The sequence below is a fragment of the Schistocerca nitens genome, chromosome 6 (genome assembly GCF_023898315.1).
Source record: "Schistocerca nitens isolate TAMUIC-IGC-003100 chromosome 6, iqSchNite1.1, whole genome shotgun sequence".
NCBI classification, from domain to species: domain Eukaryota; kingdom Metazoa; phylum Arthropoda; class Insecta; order Orthoptera; family Acrididae; genus Schistocerca; species Schistocerca nitens.
Window position 1 is genome coordinate 127,369,037 of NC_064619.1, and position 18,432 is coordinate 127,387,468.

The 18,432-nt window shown below is 47.0% G+C and overlaps 1 protein-coding gene and 1 pseudogene across 1 annotated transcript in view; one reads left to right on the top strand and one right to left on the bottom strand.

Annotated features, from left to right (window-relative positions):
- The window catches only part of LOC126263017 (probable nuclear hormone receptor HR38), an 82,665-nt gene extending 64,767 nt beyond the window's left edge, over positions 1-17,898 (bottom strand). Inside the window, exon 1 of the mRNA XM_049959983.1 lies at positions 17,288-17,898. Coding sequence (XP_049815940.1) covers positions 17,288-17,384 — 97 coding nt within the window. The 5' untranslated portion in view covers positions 17,385-17,898. The remainder of the gene's footprint in view (positions 1-17,287) is intronic.
- On the top strand, positions 462-579 carry LOC126263815 (5S ribosomal RNA; annotated as a pseudogene).
- Positions 17,899-18,432: the final 534 nt, after the last annotated feature.

Here is an 18,432-nt window from a genome sequence, read left to right on the forward strand (position 1 = left end):
GACAAAGAAGAGGACACGTCCGATTAGGGCATAGTAAAACATTAAACACTGTCTGGCTGCCCACTGCTAGCGACATCTGCTCTTTCGTTGCTGCGTCACTGACATCTGAGTGGAACAGAGTTAGTTGGCGGATACGCGGGAAACTATGTCAAGAGGCGTATTTTCATCACAACTGTACTTCAGACTTGTTTCATTTGTCAAATTTTTGTACGACGCACTCTCTCGCTCTCCGTCACTCTAACGAACTCTCTCCCCATCCCAACCCTGACCCCCCCATTCTCTCTCTACCACACACACATACCACACACACACACACACACACGCACACACACACGCACGCACACACACACACACACACACACACACACACACACACACAAAGCGCGCATTCAAAAACAAGTAACAGAAACAATTGCCTCTGTTAGACCAGTTAGAAAAATCATGTTTGGTTTTTATATGTCGGCAACGGCCTTGCCGCAGTCGATACACCGGTTCCCGTCAGATCACCGAAGTCAAGCGCTGTCGGGCGTGGTCGGCACTTGGATGGGTGACCATCCGGGCCGCCATGTGCTGTTGCCATTTTTCGGGGTGCACTCAGCCTCGTGATGCCAACTGAGGAGCTACTCGACCGAATAGTAGCGGCTCCGGTCAAAGAAAACCATCATAACGACCGGGAGAGCGGTGTGCTGACCCCACGCCCCTTCTATCCGCATCCTCCATTGAGGATGACACGGCGGTCGGATGGTCCCGATGGGCCACTTGTGTCCTCAAGACGGAGTGCTTTTATATGTCGACATGGTGATTACATCTGTGAACGGTCAACATATAGGGCGAGGACATTTAATCATCGATATCGCCAGTGAGTTTCCCTTGGTGGAAGGACTGTAACAGGATCCACGCAGTCCCGTGAGGTCATACGATAAGCTACTTGAAGGAGGAATAACAGCTCAGCTTCGGAAATCCGTCATTAATGGCCGGGACAACTGTGTGCTGGGCGCGTGAGCTTCTAATACTGTCGTTCGACGGCGTTCCAGGGGACAATGAAGCATTGATCATTTGACGCCCGCAGATCTAATCACGGACAGTTAACTACTCTAGCTGAAACTCCTACTTCAAATAAAAGGAAGGAGCTAATGAGTTAACAGGTTTCTGGAAATCGTGGTTTTCTTGAAAAGTAAGTCGTTTTATCAGCTTTGAATACAATCTACGAGTTATCCGCTTTGATAAGTGTGGCGAATAGGACAAATAGACCTTCATCGTGGCGCGAATTCGAAACGGATAGAACCATCTGCGCCCAAAGGGAAGTCTCGAGTTGACGTCAGCGGGCCAGTTTACTGGTATCGGGCAGAAGGCATCGTGACACAAAGAGTGTGTGGAGCGCGACGTGACACTGGACGCGGCTTTCATCAGGCCTGGACAGCGGGACTGGAGCGGCTGGAGACGGCGTCGCGTCGCGTCGCCTGAATCACACGGCCGCCGCATTAGCATGCCTCCAAGGCCGCCGGCCGGCGGCCGCTCCCCGCAGCTGCACACGGCCACGCGCGCGCAGACAGCCACACTCTGGCGCCTCCCGCCGTCTTCTGCTGCAGGTCTGCGCTCGCTCGCTCCTGTGCTGACTGCTGCTTCCTCCAGGTACGGCCCCACCCCCACTCTGCATCAACTCTTCGACACCGAGCACTGCCTGAGCACTGACGAGCTTGGAAGGAAGAGCCAATCGCGAAGTCGATGGACTTCTTCCGGCTCTCATTTGGGCTTACTTCTGAACAGACGTGAAAACCTAACTGGATATCAGGAAATTCCGTGTGAGTACGACGGCTTAAAGCTATATCAGCTATTCAGTACTCTGGAACTGACCCACGAATGTTTAGCGTGACATTAGGATCACACGATCTGTTACTTTCTCGGCTGATTGACTGAGCTTTTGTTGCAGTCTCGAATAGCCACTTTGTAAGTTAGCTGTGTGTAGAGAAGCCAGTGGAAGGCGGTGTTTGTGACGCAGAAGAGGCGAGCGCGCTTCCTTCAAATCAACGACAGGCCCGAACCGCATCCGCCTTTGCAGAATGTTAGAACCTACGAGGCGCAGTGTGCAGAAACAGGAAAACAACAGATAAATCTGCAAAACTTCCTGACAACTCGGCTGCGTGCAGAATCACCGCAGTTATTTTACACGGAAAGAGCGAAAGAGACGCATGTATCTAGCAAAGAGAAGCCGCTGATGGAAATGATCACGAACTAACAAAATTACTCTGATTAGGGGTAGTGGCACTAACACACACTGAAAAACAGACACCGCGCAATAGTTATTTACGACAGGAGCAAGGCAAATCGACACTGAAGATGTATCTCCAACGGCGTGCGACATGCTTGTCGCTATTTCACCTACATTTATTGACAGTAGAGCGCCACTTTTTGACCTGGAGAAAACAGACGTCTTGTTTTATAATTTTCACAAGAAATTACAGTCTAAATCCCGTATTTTTGGTGTTATGAACGGTTTCGGCCGAATTAAGACATTTTCTGGTGGGAGTGATTAGAAATACCGCCCAAGTCAACACGCACCAGCTGTTTACACCAGCAGGTGTCTCAGTCCGGCCGAAAACAGTCCTAACAATAAAAAGACGTGATCTAGACTGTGTTTCCTTCTCAAATGGTTCAAATGGCTCTGAGCACTATGGGGCTTAACTGCTGTGGTCATCAGTCCCCTAGAACTTAGAACTACTTAAACCTAACTAACCTAAGGACAATCACACACATCCATGCCCGAGGCAGGATTCGAACCTGCGACCGTAGTGGTCACGCGGTTCCAGACTGTAGCGCCTAGAACCGCTCGGCCACTTCGGCCGGCCTTTCCTTCTCAAAATCTCTGCTTATGTGTTGCTCGGAAGAAGGCTACTGTACAGCTAATACTATAGCGTTACCAGCACCGAACAAAGTGACAGGGCAAATATAGCAGAAAAACTGCAGGCAAATTAAATTCTAAAGCGAGTTTTCGGCGTGTTGTTTCTGTGGATGAGTAACAATTTCGTGAGTCACCACTTAGCCACAAGGACCAAGCCGACATCGGGTTTTTTCGGGTTGATGAATGTCTTGTTGCGTTCAGACTAGAGTAGCAAATCTGGACAAAAGTACTCCCTCGTACGTATTTGCACTTTCAGACACGGAATCATTAAATACGAAAAGTAACCGAAAGGACGAGCATCGTCGTCGTAGAATGTCGACAGTTAAATATTATTTTGACAATATTGTAGATTTTTACATTCGTCTTAACGGAAGATACCAATATGTGACAGTTACTAACGTGTGTATCTCCGGATGTGAGAAACTGACGAGAAAGGGAATGAAGATGGCAATATTAATGGAGACTAGGACGGTAACCAAAGCTGCACTTGCCGACGATTTCAGACTAGAATAACTCAATGTTGTGTCGCTTCATCAGAAGAGGGCTGGGTTCGTAAATTTCGGGTAACGGTGATCGCTGACTGAGCACCGTGGCGGGTTTACTATCCGTTCGTACACGACGAACGAACAGCCAAACGATCGATTACTATGCTGCTGGACTTTGCAAAGACAAGGAAGAAACTTTCGGTGTTGTATAGACAGTGAACTGATGCCAATAAAAATTTGTTTTTGTTTTGTCCGTAAGAAAAGCACAGTAACGTAAATCAAGTAACGACTTTACTTCCAGAACAGTTTTGTTTGTACGACTGGCTGAAACAGTCGTGTTGGGTGTGTTTCGTTCCAATGCATAAACAGGACTACCGTGACTTAATCAGAATTCTGTTTTGAAAGGTTTATCGCCAACAGAGATACGTGTAAAGTTGGTGAAGATGTATCCGAGGACTGCGCCTTCATTTACAACAGTAAAGGTGATTCGTGTGAACGGCGTACAAATACTGGAATTTACTCTCTTAGATGCTCGGCGATAGAAGAATTAATGAATTATCTGAAGCGATACCCACATTAGAAGAAAAGTTATGGTGTTTCCCACTTGAAGAATGATTTATAAGAACTTTCTGATGTAAAATGGCTGATATATGGAAGTGAAACACTGACAATAAGCAGTTTAGACAAGAAGAGAATAGAAGCTTTTGAAGTGTGATGTTAGAGACGAATGCTGAGGATTAAATGGGTCGATCACGCAACAAATGAGGACGTACTGAATAAAACTGGGGAGAAAGAATTTGTGGCATAACTTGACCAGAAGATGAGATCGGTTGATAGGACATATTCTGAGACATCAAGACATGGCCAAGTTAGTATTGGAGGGATGTGTGGGGGAAGAGGAAGAGCAAGAGATGAATGAATACAGTAAGCAGTTTCAGAAGGGTGTAGGTTGCAGTAGTTAATGGGAGATGAAGAGGATAGAGTAGCATGGACCTGTATCAAACGAGTCTTTGGATTGGAGCCTTACAACAACAACATTTGTTGAATGTTGACAGAAAGCAAATACGAAAACGGTGTTTTTTTTTAGCAATGTGTAGACCATTTTCAAGAGATTCCATCCGATTTTGTGCGCTGTTTTCTTGGTTTTGATGAGGCGTAAGTCCAGCATCTGGTGCTGTTAACGCAACAGCAAACAAAGCTCTTGGTGGGAAGAGGTGCTCCTGAAGCAAAAAATGGAAATCTAATTGTCTGGAATGCAATATGGCTTCTTCCGCTAGATTATTTTGTAAAGTGAATAGTATGTGAAAATTACTAGACCGGCCAAATGAAAGAATACTCGACCAATGAACTGGATTGCATAAAGGGAGAACCACAGTGTTCAGCCGACTGGCATCCTCTGACTTTCACCTGTTATCAGATCAGAAGAAATTTACCTGGTGAATGTGCAGAGTCCAATGAAAATCTTTTGGAAGTCGCAGGTAAGTCTTCCGAAGGCCTTACAGAATCGCACTTCGATGATTGAAATTGCACTCTGAGAAATGTTGGACATACTGATCCACAAGAGGATCACGTGCAAAATTAAGTGTATTTTTGTGCTGAACAGCACAATATTTTACTAGCACGCCCAGGAATTTTCACCTTGCCGTCTTAAAATTCTTGATAATGTGAGGGACGGCCGAGCGAACGCTTTAATAGCCCACACTCGGAGTGTGTAACCAAGATGCAAAGTGCGAATGTTTCTTTTTTTGCTTTAGGATGCAAAACAGCTGAGGTCATAAGCGCACTTGTCATGCCTTAAAATGGTCAATTACCGAATGAATTTGAAGTCGATAATACTCAGAGAATACACTAAGCCGATTCAGAAGGATGTAGGTTGCAGTAGATACTGGGAGATGAAGAAGCTTGTACAGGATAGAGAAGCAAGGAGAGCTGCATCAAACCAGTCTCAGGACTGAAGACCACAACAACAACAACAACAATACTCAGAGCCTAATGGACTGGAGTAAAGGGTTAGCTAAAAATGATAGCTTCTCCTGTGAGGAGGTTTCTCAAACGACTGAAAAGTAAATTTCTGTCGTCATGTTACTGCGACGAATAAAAAGTAAAACACGACCTACAGCTCATACTGTATCTGCTAAAATATCTGATAACGCGCATGGTAAACACACATTAAAAAGTAAACGGTTGTAAAATCGGCATTGGGTCAGAAAAAGGCGCACTGTCAGTGGTGTGGGATCTCCACTTAACAAATGACGGTGACTGAAACGACAGCGCCCAATAAGCTAAAAGTATCTCCACTCGACGAGAAGTGCGAGAGGAAGTCGTCCAAGCCTTTGGAAGGTGTTTAATTTCTCAGAGTTTGTTCCCATGTATAGAAGACCAATGTTCATGCCATAATGACACGATGTTCCTACGTGCGGCAACACAGAAGGGGCAGAATAGCTAAAAGGCCTATATAGTCGGACTGCAGCCTTAGCAGCAGCATCGGTAGCTTCATTCCCCGACATTCCGACGTGACTAGGGACCCTCCTGAACATCACATTGGCTCCATCATTAGCGGGCGAGTGGAGGCATTCTCGGAGTCGTTGTACTAAGGAGTACAGCGCACAGAAGCTCTGGAGGGCACTAAATGAATCGGAACATAATACACGATTGAGAAGTCTATGTCTCGTATGTGCTTGGATGGCCTAATAGAGGGCGGAAAGCTCTGCAGTAACAATTGAGCCGGTATCTAAAGTGCGAATGTGTTGGGTAACTGTGCGTGCTCTGTAGATTCGGCACCCCGTCACTGACCCGGGGCTCTCGGGGGCGCCGCATTCTTGCAGCACGTCGATATGTGTCGGCGCCTTGTGAGGAGGCAGGCGCCCCGCGAAGAAACAGCGCAATAGCGGAGGAGGCGACGTCGGCTGCTGCGGCGCCCAAGGTGATCGGGGTTGACGCTCGCCAGCCCTGCCATGAATAATGGACCGCCCCGTGCCGTGGCTCATCTGCATATTCATTCAGCCCGGCCCAGCCGCGGACACGCCGTCTGCCACTTTCGGGGACGCCGGCGCCGCACGAAAAGAGGAGGGGGGGGGGGGGGAAGAAACTGCAACAGTGGTGAGACTCTAGGGTCCAGTGTCCTAGCCGGACGGTAGTTTCTTTCGCTTTGCACAGTGCTCTTCATTTTTGTTTCTACCGTCATAATGCTAGCTGATCACTGCAGTTACAACTGGAAAAAAAAGCGTAGCCACCCATCATCTTTTTTACTTCATTTCGTCGAACTGTATTTCGAGCTTTCGCCCAACTTCTTAATGAAGTTCCACAGAGTTTTTTTTTTTACTTGCTGCTTTTTTAAAGCTGTAGCTTTTCATTCGTGAAAATTCGTGAAATAAAACACACAGCGAATGCTGCTCCGCAACTCAAATGCAAGTTATGGTAAGGTGAGGTAATTTCGCACTATAGATAATTTTGCAGTATTTTGTTATAACTGCGATGATCCCATTCAATGTAGTGTTGCTTGGCTTTGCCAACAGATGGCATGAAAATGTATTCTCGACTAGCACTACAGCTTCACTCTGCCATATGCGCTGATTAAACAAGTTACTGTCGTGTGTTTCAACGAGCAAGATATATGTTTCTTTAAATTATATACAGTAGGTCACTATGAGACTTATAGTGAAACGTAAGTAATTTGGTTTATTTATTTTGTGAAGTATGTGACGACAGGGACTTTAGGAATTCAACAGTTCGCTTTATGACAATCGGACTCCATTTTGGGTTACTCACTTGGTTGACTGTCAACGTTACTCCCGTCTCAGTTCTACAGTTTTCTGCAAGACGTTTGTAGCAAATATTATTGGAGACAAGTATTTCACACACGTAACTGATGTGAAGATAGAAACACGTGCATCATGGACACAATGCTCTTTTTGCTTCATACCCTGCTACTAAAGCTGCCAAAAACGACCGACTAAGGGAGCTGTCTAGATCTGTACAACTGTTGTGAACATTCAAGTTCTGAAAATGGGGATTGGTGCAGTAGGGTTGTTGCGAAGTTGTGTTACCACTACTACAGAATGACTTTACCTATTGCAAAATTACCTTCCTGTGTATGCTTCAAAGTTATGTACAGTTACCATCAGTGCCAATAATAAGAATAGATTAATATGTTTGTAAAATGTGGCTCACATACGTAATTACGTAATAAAATTAATTGCTACATTTTTCGTTATTTTGCTCTAATAAAACAATACATTTCTTTGAAAATACTACCAAATTACCCTCCTTACCTTACCCTATTCCCTGATGTCTTAACACATATCCTATCATCCTGTCTCTTCTACTTGTCAGTGTTTTCCATATATTCCTTTCCTCACCGATTCTGCGCAGAACCTCTTCATTCCTTACCTTATCAGTCCACCTAGTTTTCAACATTCTTCTGTAGCGAATAACTGGTATCATGGGAAGTACCTGTGCCATGCGCACAGTATGGATGTGGATGTAGAATTACGTATTATATACTTCAGTGTAGAAGTTGGCGTTATGTGCAAATACTACCACAAAGGCTTTCACGGATGGCGTTAACTTCAGTCTAACCTTGCGGACTGAGAGCCCGTGGTCGATGTATAAAGCTATTTGCTACAGTTTCGTCTCAGTTATCTGTCCTTTCTCTGAAGACGTCTGCCGCAGCCGGGGACGAAACTATAGTAAATAGTTTTATACATCGATCGTGACCTCTCTACCCACAATTTTTAACTGCAGCATTATGTACAGAACTATGCTAATTACAGCTTACATGTAATATCGAATTAGACGTGAATGAAGTGACAACAGTAATGAAAGGCTGGAGTGGTAAAAGAACAATTACGGTGAACCTGCCTTGTGTCGTCTAAAGTGCGAGGGACCGAAGCACTTCATGGCCGGTGAATTAACTTCTTCAAATATTACTTTCATTTTCTTTTTAGAGTGCTGTCACTCGTCATTACTCCATTAACAGAATTAGTCGAATCCCGTTATTCACAGCGTAGTCATGAAATTTCTTCTGGATTTCAATAATATTTCTAAATTTCACTGAATACCGTTAAATATCTTAGCGGCACTAGGCGCTTTCGCTACTGGCCTAATACAAAATACACCAAAGAAGTACATTTTCAGGTTTTCATTTTTTATTTATGTTTTTATTTATTTATTCCTTTTTTGAATTCCGTACTTACGACAGCAAGGGAGCCTTTTCTCAGCCAAATAGCCAAGCAATCTGGGAGTGAGGCAAATGAATTACCAGCTGGGAATATTTTGGAATTACTAATCATAGATTTTTACGCATTTGAAAAATTAAGTGTGAGAGATTTTTAAGAAAAAAAGTGCTGTAAGTAAAGTCACCTATTCAGCTATGGACGAAACTCTTTGTAAATACTGTGTTACACGTGTTGTCTTCTGTTACTCTGTTGTGAGCATAAGGATGCAAAATTTATAGGCCTTACTCAAAATCACGCATAACGTTTTCTGCCCAGTAATAGTGTAGTGTTCTGAAACGTCTCAGCGTTGTGGGAACAACTTGATAAACAATTGCTGTTTTTTCTCAGCAGACCAGCACAGCTTAGTATGTGCTTGCAATACTATTCTTTGCTTTAGCCCCCCACTTTCATTAAAACGTATCAGGTGACATATCTATTATCTAAAACTACTGTCACCATTTTAATGGTTTTTAAATTTTTAAAATACTTCTGGTCATTTCTTTGACATTTGTGTCCTTTTTTTTAGCAGATCGGCGTACATTAGATGACAAAATCAGTCGTTCGGATCAAACAGTGGTATGAAAATTCATCTGACCATTTATATTGGCGTACAGGTGCCGTGTGGGGGTCGGTTCCGTACTCAGGGCAGCTCACAGAGCTCCCACACAGTGCGGGCCTCCTTCGCAACAGTTAACCGCGCCGCGGCCCGGAGTCTGAGGTTTGAGGCCGCAAGCCTGTGGTAGTTCGCTTTCGGCGCCGTAAACGCAACGCTAGTTACGAAACTCTGTACGCGCGCGAGCGAAAGAAATCAGCTTTCGCGAAACAGGTGTTCCAGAATATTACTTAGTGGCGGCAGCCGGTCGATAAATATCGATACCCGAGGAGAAGCGAGTTTCTCTTCCGTGACGTTGTTTCTCCCGAAGACAAGTAACCACACAACCGGAGAGATGTTGCGTTAATTCGTCACGCTCAGCTGGTGACCGAAGCAGTAACATATAGAACGATTGTGTACCAGAATGGTGCAGTATCACTCGTCATCTGACCTTTATTTTTTTAGCGATATCTCGAACAAGGTAAGAAGCAGCTACTAAAAAGATTATGGAGTTCGATAAAGCTATTCGGTGAACGTAATTTCGTTAACTGTATAACTAATGTAGCCCGCATACATCATTTCTCCCTGGTTATCGCCTTGTTCGTACCTTTGAATATTCTCATTGATACTGCGGCTGTTCCTTTGCAGAGATTTCAGTTAGAGTTACTTCAGTCAATTAACGCGTTTGCTAATCCGAAAGTCGAGCTAATTCCTCGTAACTACACGGCAATTTGAGCTGAGTTTCTTCAACGATCGCCATATTCCTTGGCAATATCGAGAAATAATCGCACCTTTCCTGTTCTCCACTCCAGCAAACTTGACAAGTTTATTTACGAAGAAGAATTGGCTTTTCCGTATTTCACAGGAATTATGAGCCGAAATGTGTTGATCTTTCTGTACTTTTGCGCCTAGTGAGTATACTGGTCGAACGATTTTAATTTTTTTGGATGTAATACTGATATCAGTTTAAGGCGCCCATTCAGGTAATTCTGCGTAGCTGGCCAGGGTCGGTATAGAGTACACGGTAATCAGAAAACGAAGAAATACGCACTACACAGGTTACACGAGAAGTTGACACTTAAGTAGGCTAAACCATGGTGTTAGTTTTATCAAGAGGGAACTACGACAAATTTTGAAAGCCGGCAGGGAACCAACCAACTCCCAAAACGTCCGAGATCGAGTAAGCCTAATGAAAAATAGTCTAGAAAGATGTGAAACATGCGACTGCGGCACGTTTGATTTCTGTTCCAGCTTTTGTTCACCGTGCTTGTATTTATTTCGACGGAACTTATATTTAACAATTTTATTTTACGAATAAAAATAACGAGTCGTCAGCAGCACAAATTTTGTTATTAAACTGACGCAGCTGACGAATGATTATTTCTGTTCTTTAAACGAGCTTCACAGTTGCTGACCGACAGCCATGAGTAAAATTTTAACCATTTTTTTCTGAAGTACCGAAAAAGTTTTATTTACTGGCTGTTGCGGAGAATTCTTGTGATGCAGCCAGCCGAGCGATACACTGAGCACGACGTGACAGGCGCACCACCCAAAGATGAGCCCTGGCTAAATTCTAGCAACGATCCGTGTAATCAACTTCTTTAAGCGATCGAGGACAGACTGTCATACATTTCCGCTGCTGAGGCGAGTCAGGAAGCGACCGCTATTCAGACCATGAGTAAACCATCCTGAAGACTGCAGAAGGGAGGACCCCGTTCGTACAGGGGCAGCCAGAGTTTCCGTTCTGCTTACTGTCGAATTTATAGCCTTTGCGTGTCGGTTATTGCTTGCCGAGGCTCGCGAGATTCTACATCCACATCTGCAATGTGGAGACCAGTCTGAAGTTCACGGCAGAGGGCACTTCCCACTGTATCAGTTATTACAGCTTCTTTCCGTCCCATTCACGTATGGAGCATGGTAAAAAATAACTGCTTAAACGCCTTCGTGCTCGTTGTTATTAATTGAAACTTTTTAAGTTTTGTCGGGATAGTTTGCGTGTTCTTCAACCGTTTGCCTAGTCAGGTCCTTCAATACATCCGTGACACTCTTTCATGCGTGAAACCAGCTTGAGACCTTTCCTTTATATAATATTATCCCATGTTAGCCCTATTTGGTACACGTTCACTACAGTACAACAGTATTATGTGACTGTTCATTTAATATCGCTACACATGTTATAACCAGGTATTTGTATGAGATGACCGACTCCAGACAGTAATGGCCGCTATCGACAGGGGATCTCAAGTTGATTCCGTATTTCTAGATTTGCGGAAAGCTTTTGACACCGTTCCTCACAAGCGACTTCTAATCAAGCTGCGGGCCTATGCGATATCGCCTCAGTTGTGCGACTGGATTCGTGATTTCCTGTCAGGAAGGTCGCAGTTCGTAGTAATAGAGGGCAAATCATCGAGTAAAACTGAAGTGATATCAGGTGTTCCTCAGGGAAGCGTCCTGGAACCTCTGCTGTTCCTGATCTATATAAATGACCTGGGTGAGCAGTTCTCTTAGGTTGTTCGCAGATGATGCTGTAATTTACCGTCTAGTAAGGTCATCCGAAGACCAGTATCAGTTGCAAAGCGATTTAGAAAAGATTGCTGTATGGTGTGGCAGGTGGCAGTTGACGCTAAATAACGAAAAGTGTGAGGTGATCCACACGAGTTCCAAAAGAAATCCGTTGGAATTCGATTACTCGATAAATAGTACAATTCTCAAGGCCGTCAATTCAACTAAGTACCTGGGTGTTAAAATTATGAACAACTTCAGTTGGAAAGACCACATAGATAATATTGTGGGGAAGGCGAGCCAAAGGTTGCGTTTCATTGGCGGGTCACTTAGAAGATGCAACAAGTCCACTAAAGAGACAGCTTACACTACATTCGTTCGTCCTCTGTTAGAATATTGCTGCGCGGTGTGGGTTCCTTTCCAGGTGGGATTGACAGAGGACATCGAAAGGGTGCAAAAAAGGGCAGCTCGTTTTGTATTATCACGTAATAGGGGAGAGAGTGTGGCAAATATGATACGCGAGTTGGGATGGAAGTCATTAAAGCAAAGACGTTTTTCGTCGCGGTGAGATCTATTTACGAAATTTCAGTCACCAACATTCTCTCCCGAATGCGAAAATATTTTGTTGAGCCCAACCTACGTAGGTAGGAATGATCATCAAAATAAAATAAGAGAAATCAGAGCTCGAACAAAAAGGTTTAGGTGTTCGTTTTTCCCGCGCGCTGTTCGGGAGTGGAATGGTAGAGATAGTATGATTGTGGTTCAGTGAACCCTCTGCCAAGCACTTAAATGTGAATTGCAGAGTAATCATGTAGATGTAGATGTAGACTTGTGATTCAGTGACTTTGTAGTCAAAGTACACTATGTGTTTTTGTTTTGAGAGCGACACGATTTCACGTTTCTGAACATTTAAAGGATATTGTCAAATCTCTGATTTGAGAAAAAATCAGCATTGAGGCTTCCCGACATTTGTGGGTGGACTGAAGGAAATCCAGAGAAAAGCGAAAGCTGGTTTCAGCGACTCTGGTGTGTGTCCGCAGAGCCGTGGAACGGACCCACTTGTGCAGACACACTTTACGGGCCTCGAAATAAGCGCGCGCCTTTTATTCGCAGCGCGGAACAGTGGCTGCGGCTCGCGTAAAAGCGGAGTAATGCCCGCACGTGGCTTTTTAATGTGTGTCGCCACGCGGCCGCCGTCGTATCGGAGCCCCAGTAAAAACGCTCTGCGCGGCAGCCTCCGTGCTGGGGCAGCGGGGCGTCTCACACTGCAGCGCGCGGCGTAATTAATGCGCAGAAAGAGTACGGGAAAACGAGTCGCCAGAAAGCTATTCCACGGTGATTAATGTCGGAGGGGGACGCAAGAACAGGACCTGCCGTCTCCAGGCGTATCTGCAGCGGTGTCTGGACAGCCGTCAGCCGAGCCCAATTAATTTCCACGTCGGAAATCTGCCCGTTGCCTCCCTGTCACAGCCGTGGACGTCGTTTCCGTGCGACAAACACTACTGCCTCACAGTCACGTTCCATTTTTGTACACCATTCTGTCAGACTTGTTGGCAACACGCTAGTTCAGAAGAAAGGAAGATTAGGTCAGTACAGAGGGAGTACATGAGCGTGTCGGAGAGGAGTCGGTGCGAAAAGTGGCCGCGTACTTTTCGAGGGGTCATTCCGACATCTACCTTATGCGTAAACAAACTGGAAAAAAAACTGCTAACAGTCATTCAGCAAATGGACAAAACGTAAGTGAAATAGTATGCGACGCACTGAGCTGCGAGGTACGACCCGCAGACGTCGCGCAGGACTGGCAGTTATCCCTGAACGTAAATAAACATAACGTATTGTGCGTCAACAGGCGCAGTGATACGTTACTGTTCCACTGGAAACAGTGAAGACAGTAAAACTGTTGCCGGCGGGAGTGGCCGTGCGGTTCTAGGCGCTACAGTCTGGAACCGAGCGACCGCTCCGGTCGCAGGTTCGAGTCCTGCCTCGGGCATGGATGTGTGTGCTGTCCTTAGGTTAGTTAGGTTTAAGTAGTCCTAAGTTCTAGGCGACTGATGACCACAGAAGTAAAGTTTCATAGTGCTCAGAGCCATTTGAACCAAGTAAAACTCTTAGGAGCAACCGCTCAGGGTGACCTAAAGTGGAATGATCACATACCAGTTGTAGGAAAAGCAGATGCCAAGCTCAGTATCATGAGAAGAATCTCAAGGAAATGAAATTCGTCCGCGAAAGAAGTGGCGTACAAGAATCTTGCTCGACCGGTTCTTGAGTATTTTTCATTAGTCTGAGCCCTTGCCAAATAGGTTTAACAGAAAAGTAGAGAAGATCGTAAGAGGAGCGTTACGTTTCGTCGTGGAATCATTTAAAAGCGCAAGACAGTTGCGGAGATGCACAACAGACTCCAGTGCGAGTCACTGCAAGAGAAGCTTTATGTATAACGGATAAAGTTACGCCGAAGTTTCGAGAGCGAACGTTCGAAAAAGAGTCGACAATGTGTGCTTCCTCCCACACATGTCTGGCGAAATGACCACAACGAAAACGTCGGAGAAATTAGAACTCATACGGAAGTGTATCGACAGTTTTTATTTCCACACTCCATTCGTGAGTGGGACGGGAATGGGGGCAGTGATGGTACAAGAGTTGCCTTCCGCCACACACCGTAAAATGGTCTGCGAAGTATAGACGTAGCTATGTTGATACCAACTGTGCAGACTTGGGGTCTACAAGGGCGAAACGCAGCAGCGAAACACAGGCAAGCAGCGAACACCTATCCACTGCATTTGACGGTGGATTAGACGAGAAGCTAAATACAAACGTGTCTCTCAATTGAAAATGGAACCGAGGGCCAAATCATCGCTACGTCGATAGACAGGAATGAGGCATAGTAGCTATAGCGAATGGAAATGGGCGGATTGTGCCAAACAAGATGATTCTGCCTCGAGGGCAAACAGGACTATATGCAGAACACGGAGGAGGTGAAATCGCTGGTAGAAATGCGACGAACCCAAAGTCTCGTCACGTACGACAAAATTACGCGAACTAAACAGAGGCTGCAATAAAGACTAATTTTTTCTGCTTCCACTTTCAGAAATTCGCACCAGATGTACGCTTTCAGTCATACGTAAAAGAACGTTCAACTCGACAAGTTGCAGAGATTACATCAACCCAGAGAGGTAAATGTAAATGTCGTTAAAGCGGAGCATAAAAAATTCGCAAAGATGTCTGGAATTAAAAGTCACAATTAAACGGAAGACCTATAAAACGATATTTTTGTATCGTTCAGTGTCATTCATTTCGTACGCAGAATAATAAAAAAAAGCCTGATCTATTCAACGCTCGCGTATTACCGCAAATCTGTGATTTATTCAGTTCTTCAGTTCTGAGTGGCTTGAATAATGTAAGCAAAACGAAGACAAGAAGCAACATATTCGTTCAAACAGAAGGAGCCGTACACTCGACAACTTCCTAAAAGCCAAAGTTTTCTTAAGTACTGTGTTGAAATATAAATGCATTTTAGAAATCGTAATGCTAACACACCGGGAGCTAGAATGTTAACTTGCTGCATGTTGCATTAGTTGCCATCCGATGTCGCTTTACTCAGATGATTTCTGAGTCATTAAATAACAATTAACTGACGTGACCTGCACTCTTTTTCGGCGTGACGAAAATCGAATGGTCTTTCCATAACAGCAGACATAACTGTTGTTAGCGGTGTTGTTTACTCCAAAGGATTCACCACCAGCATACGAGAGCTGAGGCCACAACAGTCAGTTTGCAGTCACTTTTTTGCTCTTGCGAATCTCTTCGGGGTGACCATAATCCCGAAGTGAGGTTTCTTGATCCAATAACGGGGTGTTATCTCCACGGCGTCCGCTGCTGCCACCTAGCGGGACCGACTGCAACCGGGTGGTGACGTCACTCGATTTGAGCGTCACTGAACTCGCATCGAAGGTGGGGGCAGGGGGCGTTGCCTGAGTTTCACTGGGAGGCAACAAGCCACGGGAGAAAAACTTATTCTCCTGACAGCACCTGCCGTTCAGACTGATATTCTTCGTTACCAAGTGCGAGGGATTTCTGTGCTGGTGCTGTCTACAGACATCCCTTTTACCGTTTCTTCACTTAACTTTTTCCCTCTGTCGCAACACTGTGTAGAGACAACTGGCCCAAGCAAGCCGGTTATACATCTCTTGCTGACAATACTAGAACAGATAGACGGGAAGCATTGTGAGGGGTTACTTTTGACGTATTTGTTAAAATTATGATGTATTACGGAACAGACATGGATTAGATTGATGCGATCGCTAATTGTCTGCCTGAAAGAAACACGGATTAGTTTACATGGAAGGTTGCTCACAGGTTTGCGCGTATCGGCGGTGGCGAAGGCTGAGCTTTCGGCAGCTGCCGCTGGGAAGCGCTGCGGTCGCGTTACCGAGCGAGATAAAGACAGAACGCGGTTGTGCGAGAGAGACGCGGACGGGAAGACTGAGATAGCCCGCAATGACGTCACCCCGCCGGATCAATTCCCTGATGCGCCCGCATGACGTCACGTGGCGCATGGGCGTGGATTGACGTCACGAGTGACGCAAGCAATTACGGGATCTCCCGTAAAGTGTTCGCGGCGCCTGCGGCGAAAAAAAAGAGGAGGAGGCAGGGGAAGATGGAGCGTCGGGGTTACGTCAGCGGCAGCGCGTCACAGCCGGGCCACGTGAGGACACGCTGCGTTCGGCCAGCGTCGCGCGGAAAATAACGCACGGGAAACGAAAATGCGCCGGCGTATTTATAAACACGAGGCGGCCGTCGGCGTGCCGGAGCGAGCGGACAGGAAGCCCACGGGTCGAAAAAAAGTTTCGGTAACACCGGCAGCGGACGATTGAGATCGCCAAGCGGTTTTTGTTGGCCGGCGAAACAATTCGTTTGGTGGGTCCCCTTCAGTCAAGACGGTCGTCAGTCATCCGGAGGGCGGGCGGCGCGACAGCTTTTCTTGGCGCCGGCCGGGCGTGTGGTACCGGTTCTGTCGCTCCTCCTCCACCATCACCAGACCGGCACTGCCACCACCACCGACACCAGCACGGTCCACTACACTTTCTCTCCGCGCGGCGTCGCCACTGTACCGTTAAGGCTGGCGGCGGGCGGCGTCTGCCCAGCTGCAGTACACTTCTGGCCTCCGAGGCGAGAACAGGCACTTTCTAATCGCTCAGAAAACAGCTCCGAACGAATCCACTCGGTGACACTGTCGGCACACTCGACGAATGATCAATAAACGGTAGTCCCAAAAAAAAAAAAAACCTCCTGTATCCTCTACACCTCTTAATAAAGTAATATTTACAGCCCAATCTGAGAGGCATACGTGCGGTTAAAGCGGATTTACTGACATTTTAGCAGCAGTGAGTTCGTGTTGTGATACACCGGATTCTCGGCCCTGTTCATGCTGGGTGTGTTTGTTAGTTAGCACAAGGTGCTCTGGACGTGAAACGGGAGTGGTCAGTGCACAGGTGTATGTTAGTGTTTCCTTTTCTCACTCAGCAAGCAAAGACAGAGAGAGAGACAGAGAGAGAGAGCAAAACAAAAACCATTTCTGTACATGGGCCAGACTTACTAAAGAACGCTGCAGCGTTGATGTCGTGGACACCTTGCTGACTGTTGTTGTTGCTGTCGTAGCATTTGCTGTGGTGGGAGCACGTTGTCGTTCGCATGTCTTCCGAGCATCATCCTGACCGAGATATCCCCCCACACCCCGGGCACTGTCGCACGGAACAGTACGTGGTAGCGTTATCCGACATAGGACAGAACCGGCATAGGCCGCAACGGCTACGTTTGTGTGTTTCTGGCTGGGCTGGGAGGTCTGAGGGGTGGTGTTTCTGTCACAGCACTTTCACTGTCGGGGCAGGTCGCGCCGCCGCGAACCGGCGGCAAGGCGGCTCACCACCCACCTGGCGGCGACGGCGAAGTCGGCTCCGGGGGCGGCGGCGGCGGCGTAGGCGCCGGGGGCGGAGACGCTCGTGGGGGCGGAGACGGCGGCTGTGGAGACTGCTGCTGTTGCGACTGCTCCAGCACGCTGCACTCTGCCTGTCGCGTCGCGTTCGCCTCTCACTCACTGCCGGTGCGATCCGCCGTGGCTGACTGTCCAGTTGCGGCGCGGCTGGCTAGTAACTGTGTCCCTCTGTGGGTGCACCGCTGTACGGCAGCGCGCGTCCGCACCGTGACAAGTATCGCACGAGACTGGCTCTCGCACCGGCCCTCTAACCCTATTATAAAACACCGCCTTCAGAGACCGGCCCGTGACGTCAGACGCTGTGTGACGTAACGGCCGGCGGGGAAGTGAGCCGTAGCAGCTGAGGGATCGAAGCGGCGCCGCTATTGGCCGGCCGCGCCGTCATCACGGCAGCGTCACTGCAGTGACGTCAGACCAGACAGAGAGCGCGCGCTCGGTAGAGGGGCGGTCCCCACCCCGGGAGCCCGCGCCGCCCACCTGCCCCCTCCACCGGCCGGCCCCCACCATCTGGCCGGGCGGAGGACAGACGGATGCGGTCGATAGCGGGAGCTGGCCGCGGCTTGCGTTAGCGCGCGGGAAAAGGGGCACTCCCTGCCGTACTATCCCAATGGGTGCTAAACGACGCTCAAATTGCTTAGTAGCGGCTGTGATTTTTCTCAATTTATGCCTCGCCGTGCCGCCGTCATTTCCGTCCGGGAACGAGAGGCGCCAAGTCAGCGTCGTGACGCTGTCCTGCGCTGCGGATTAGA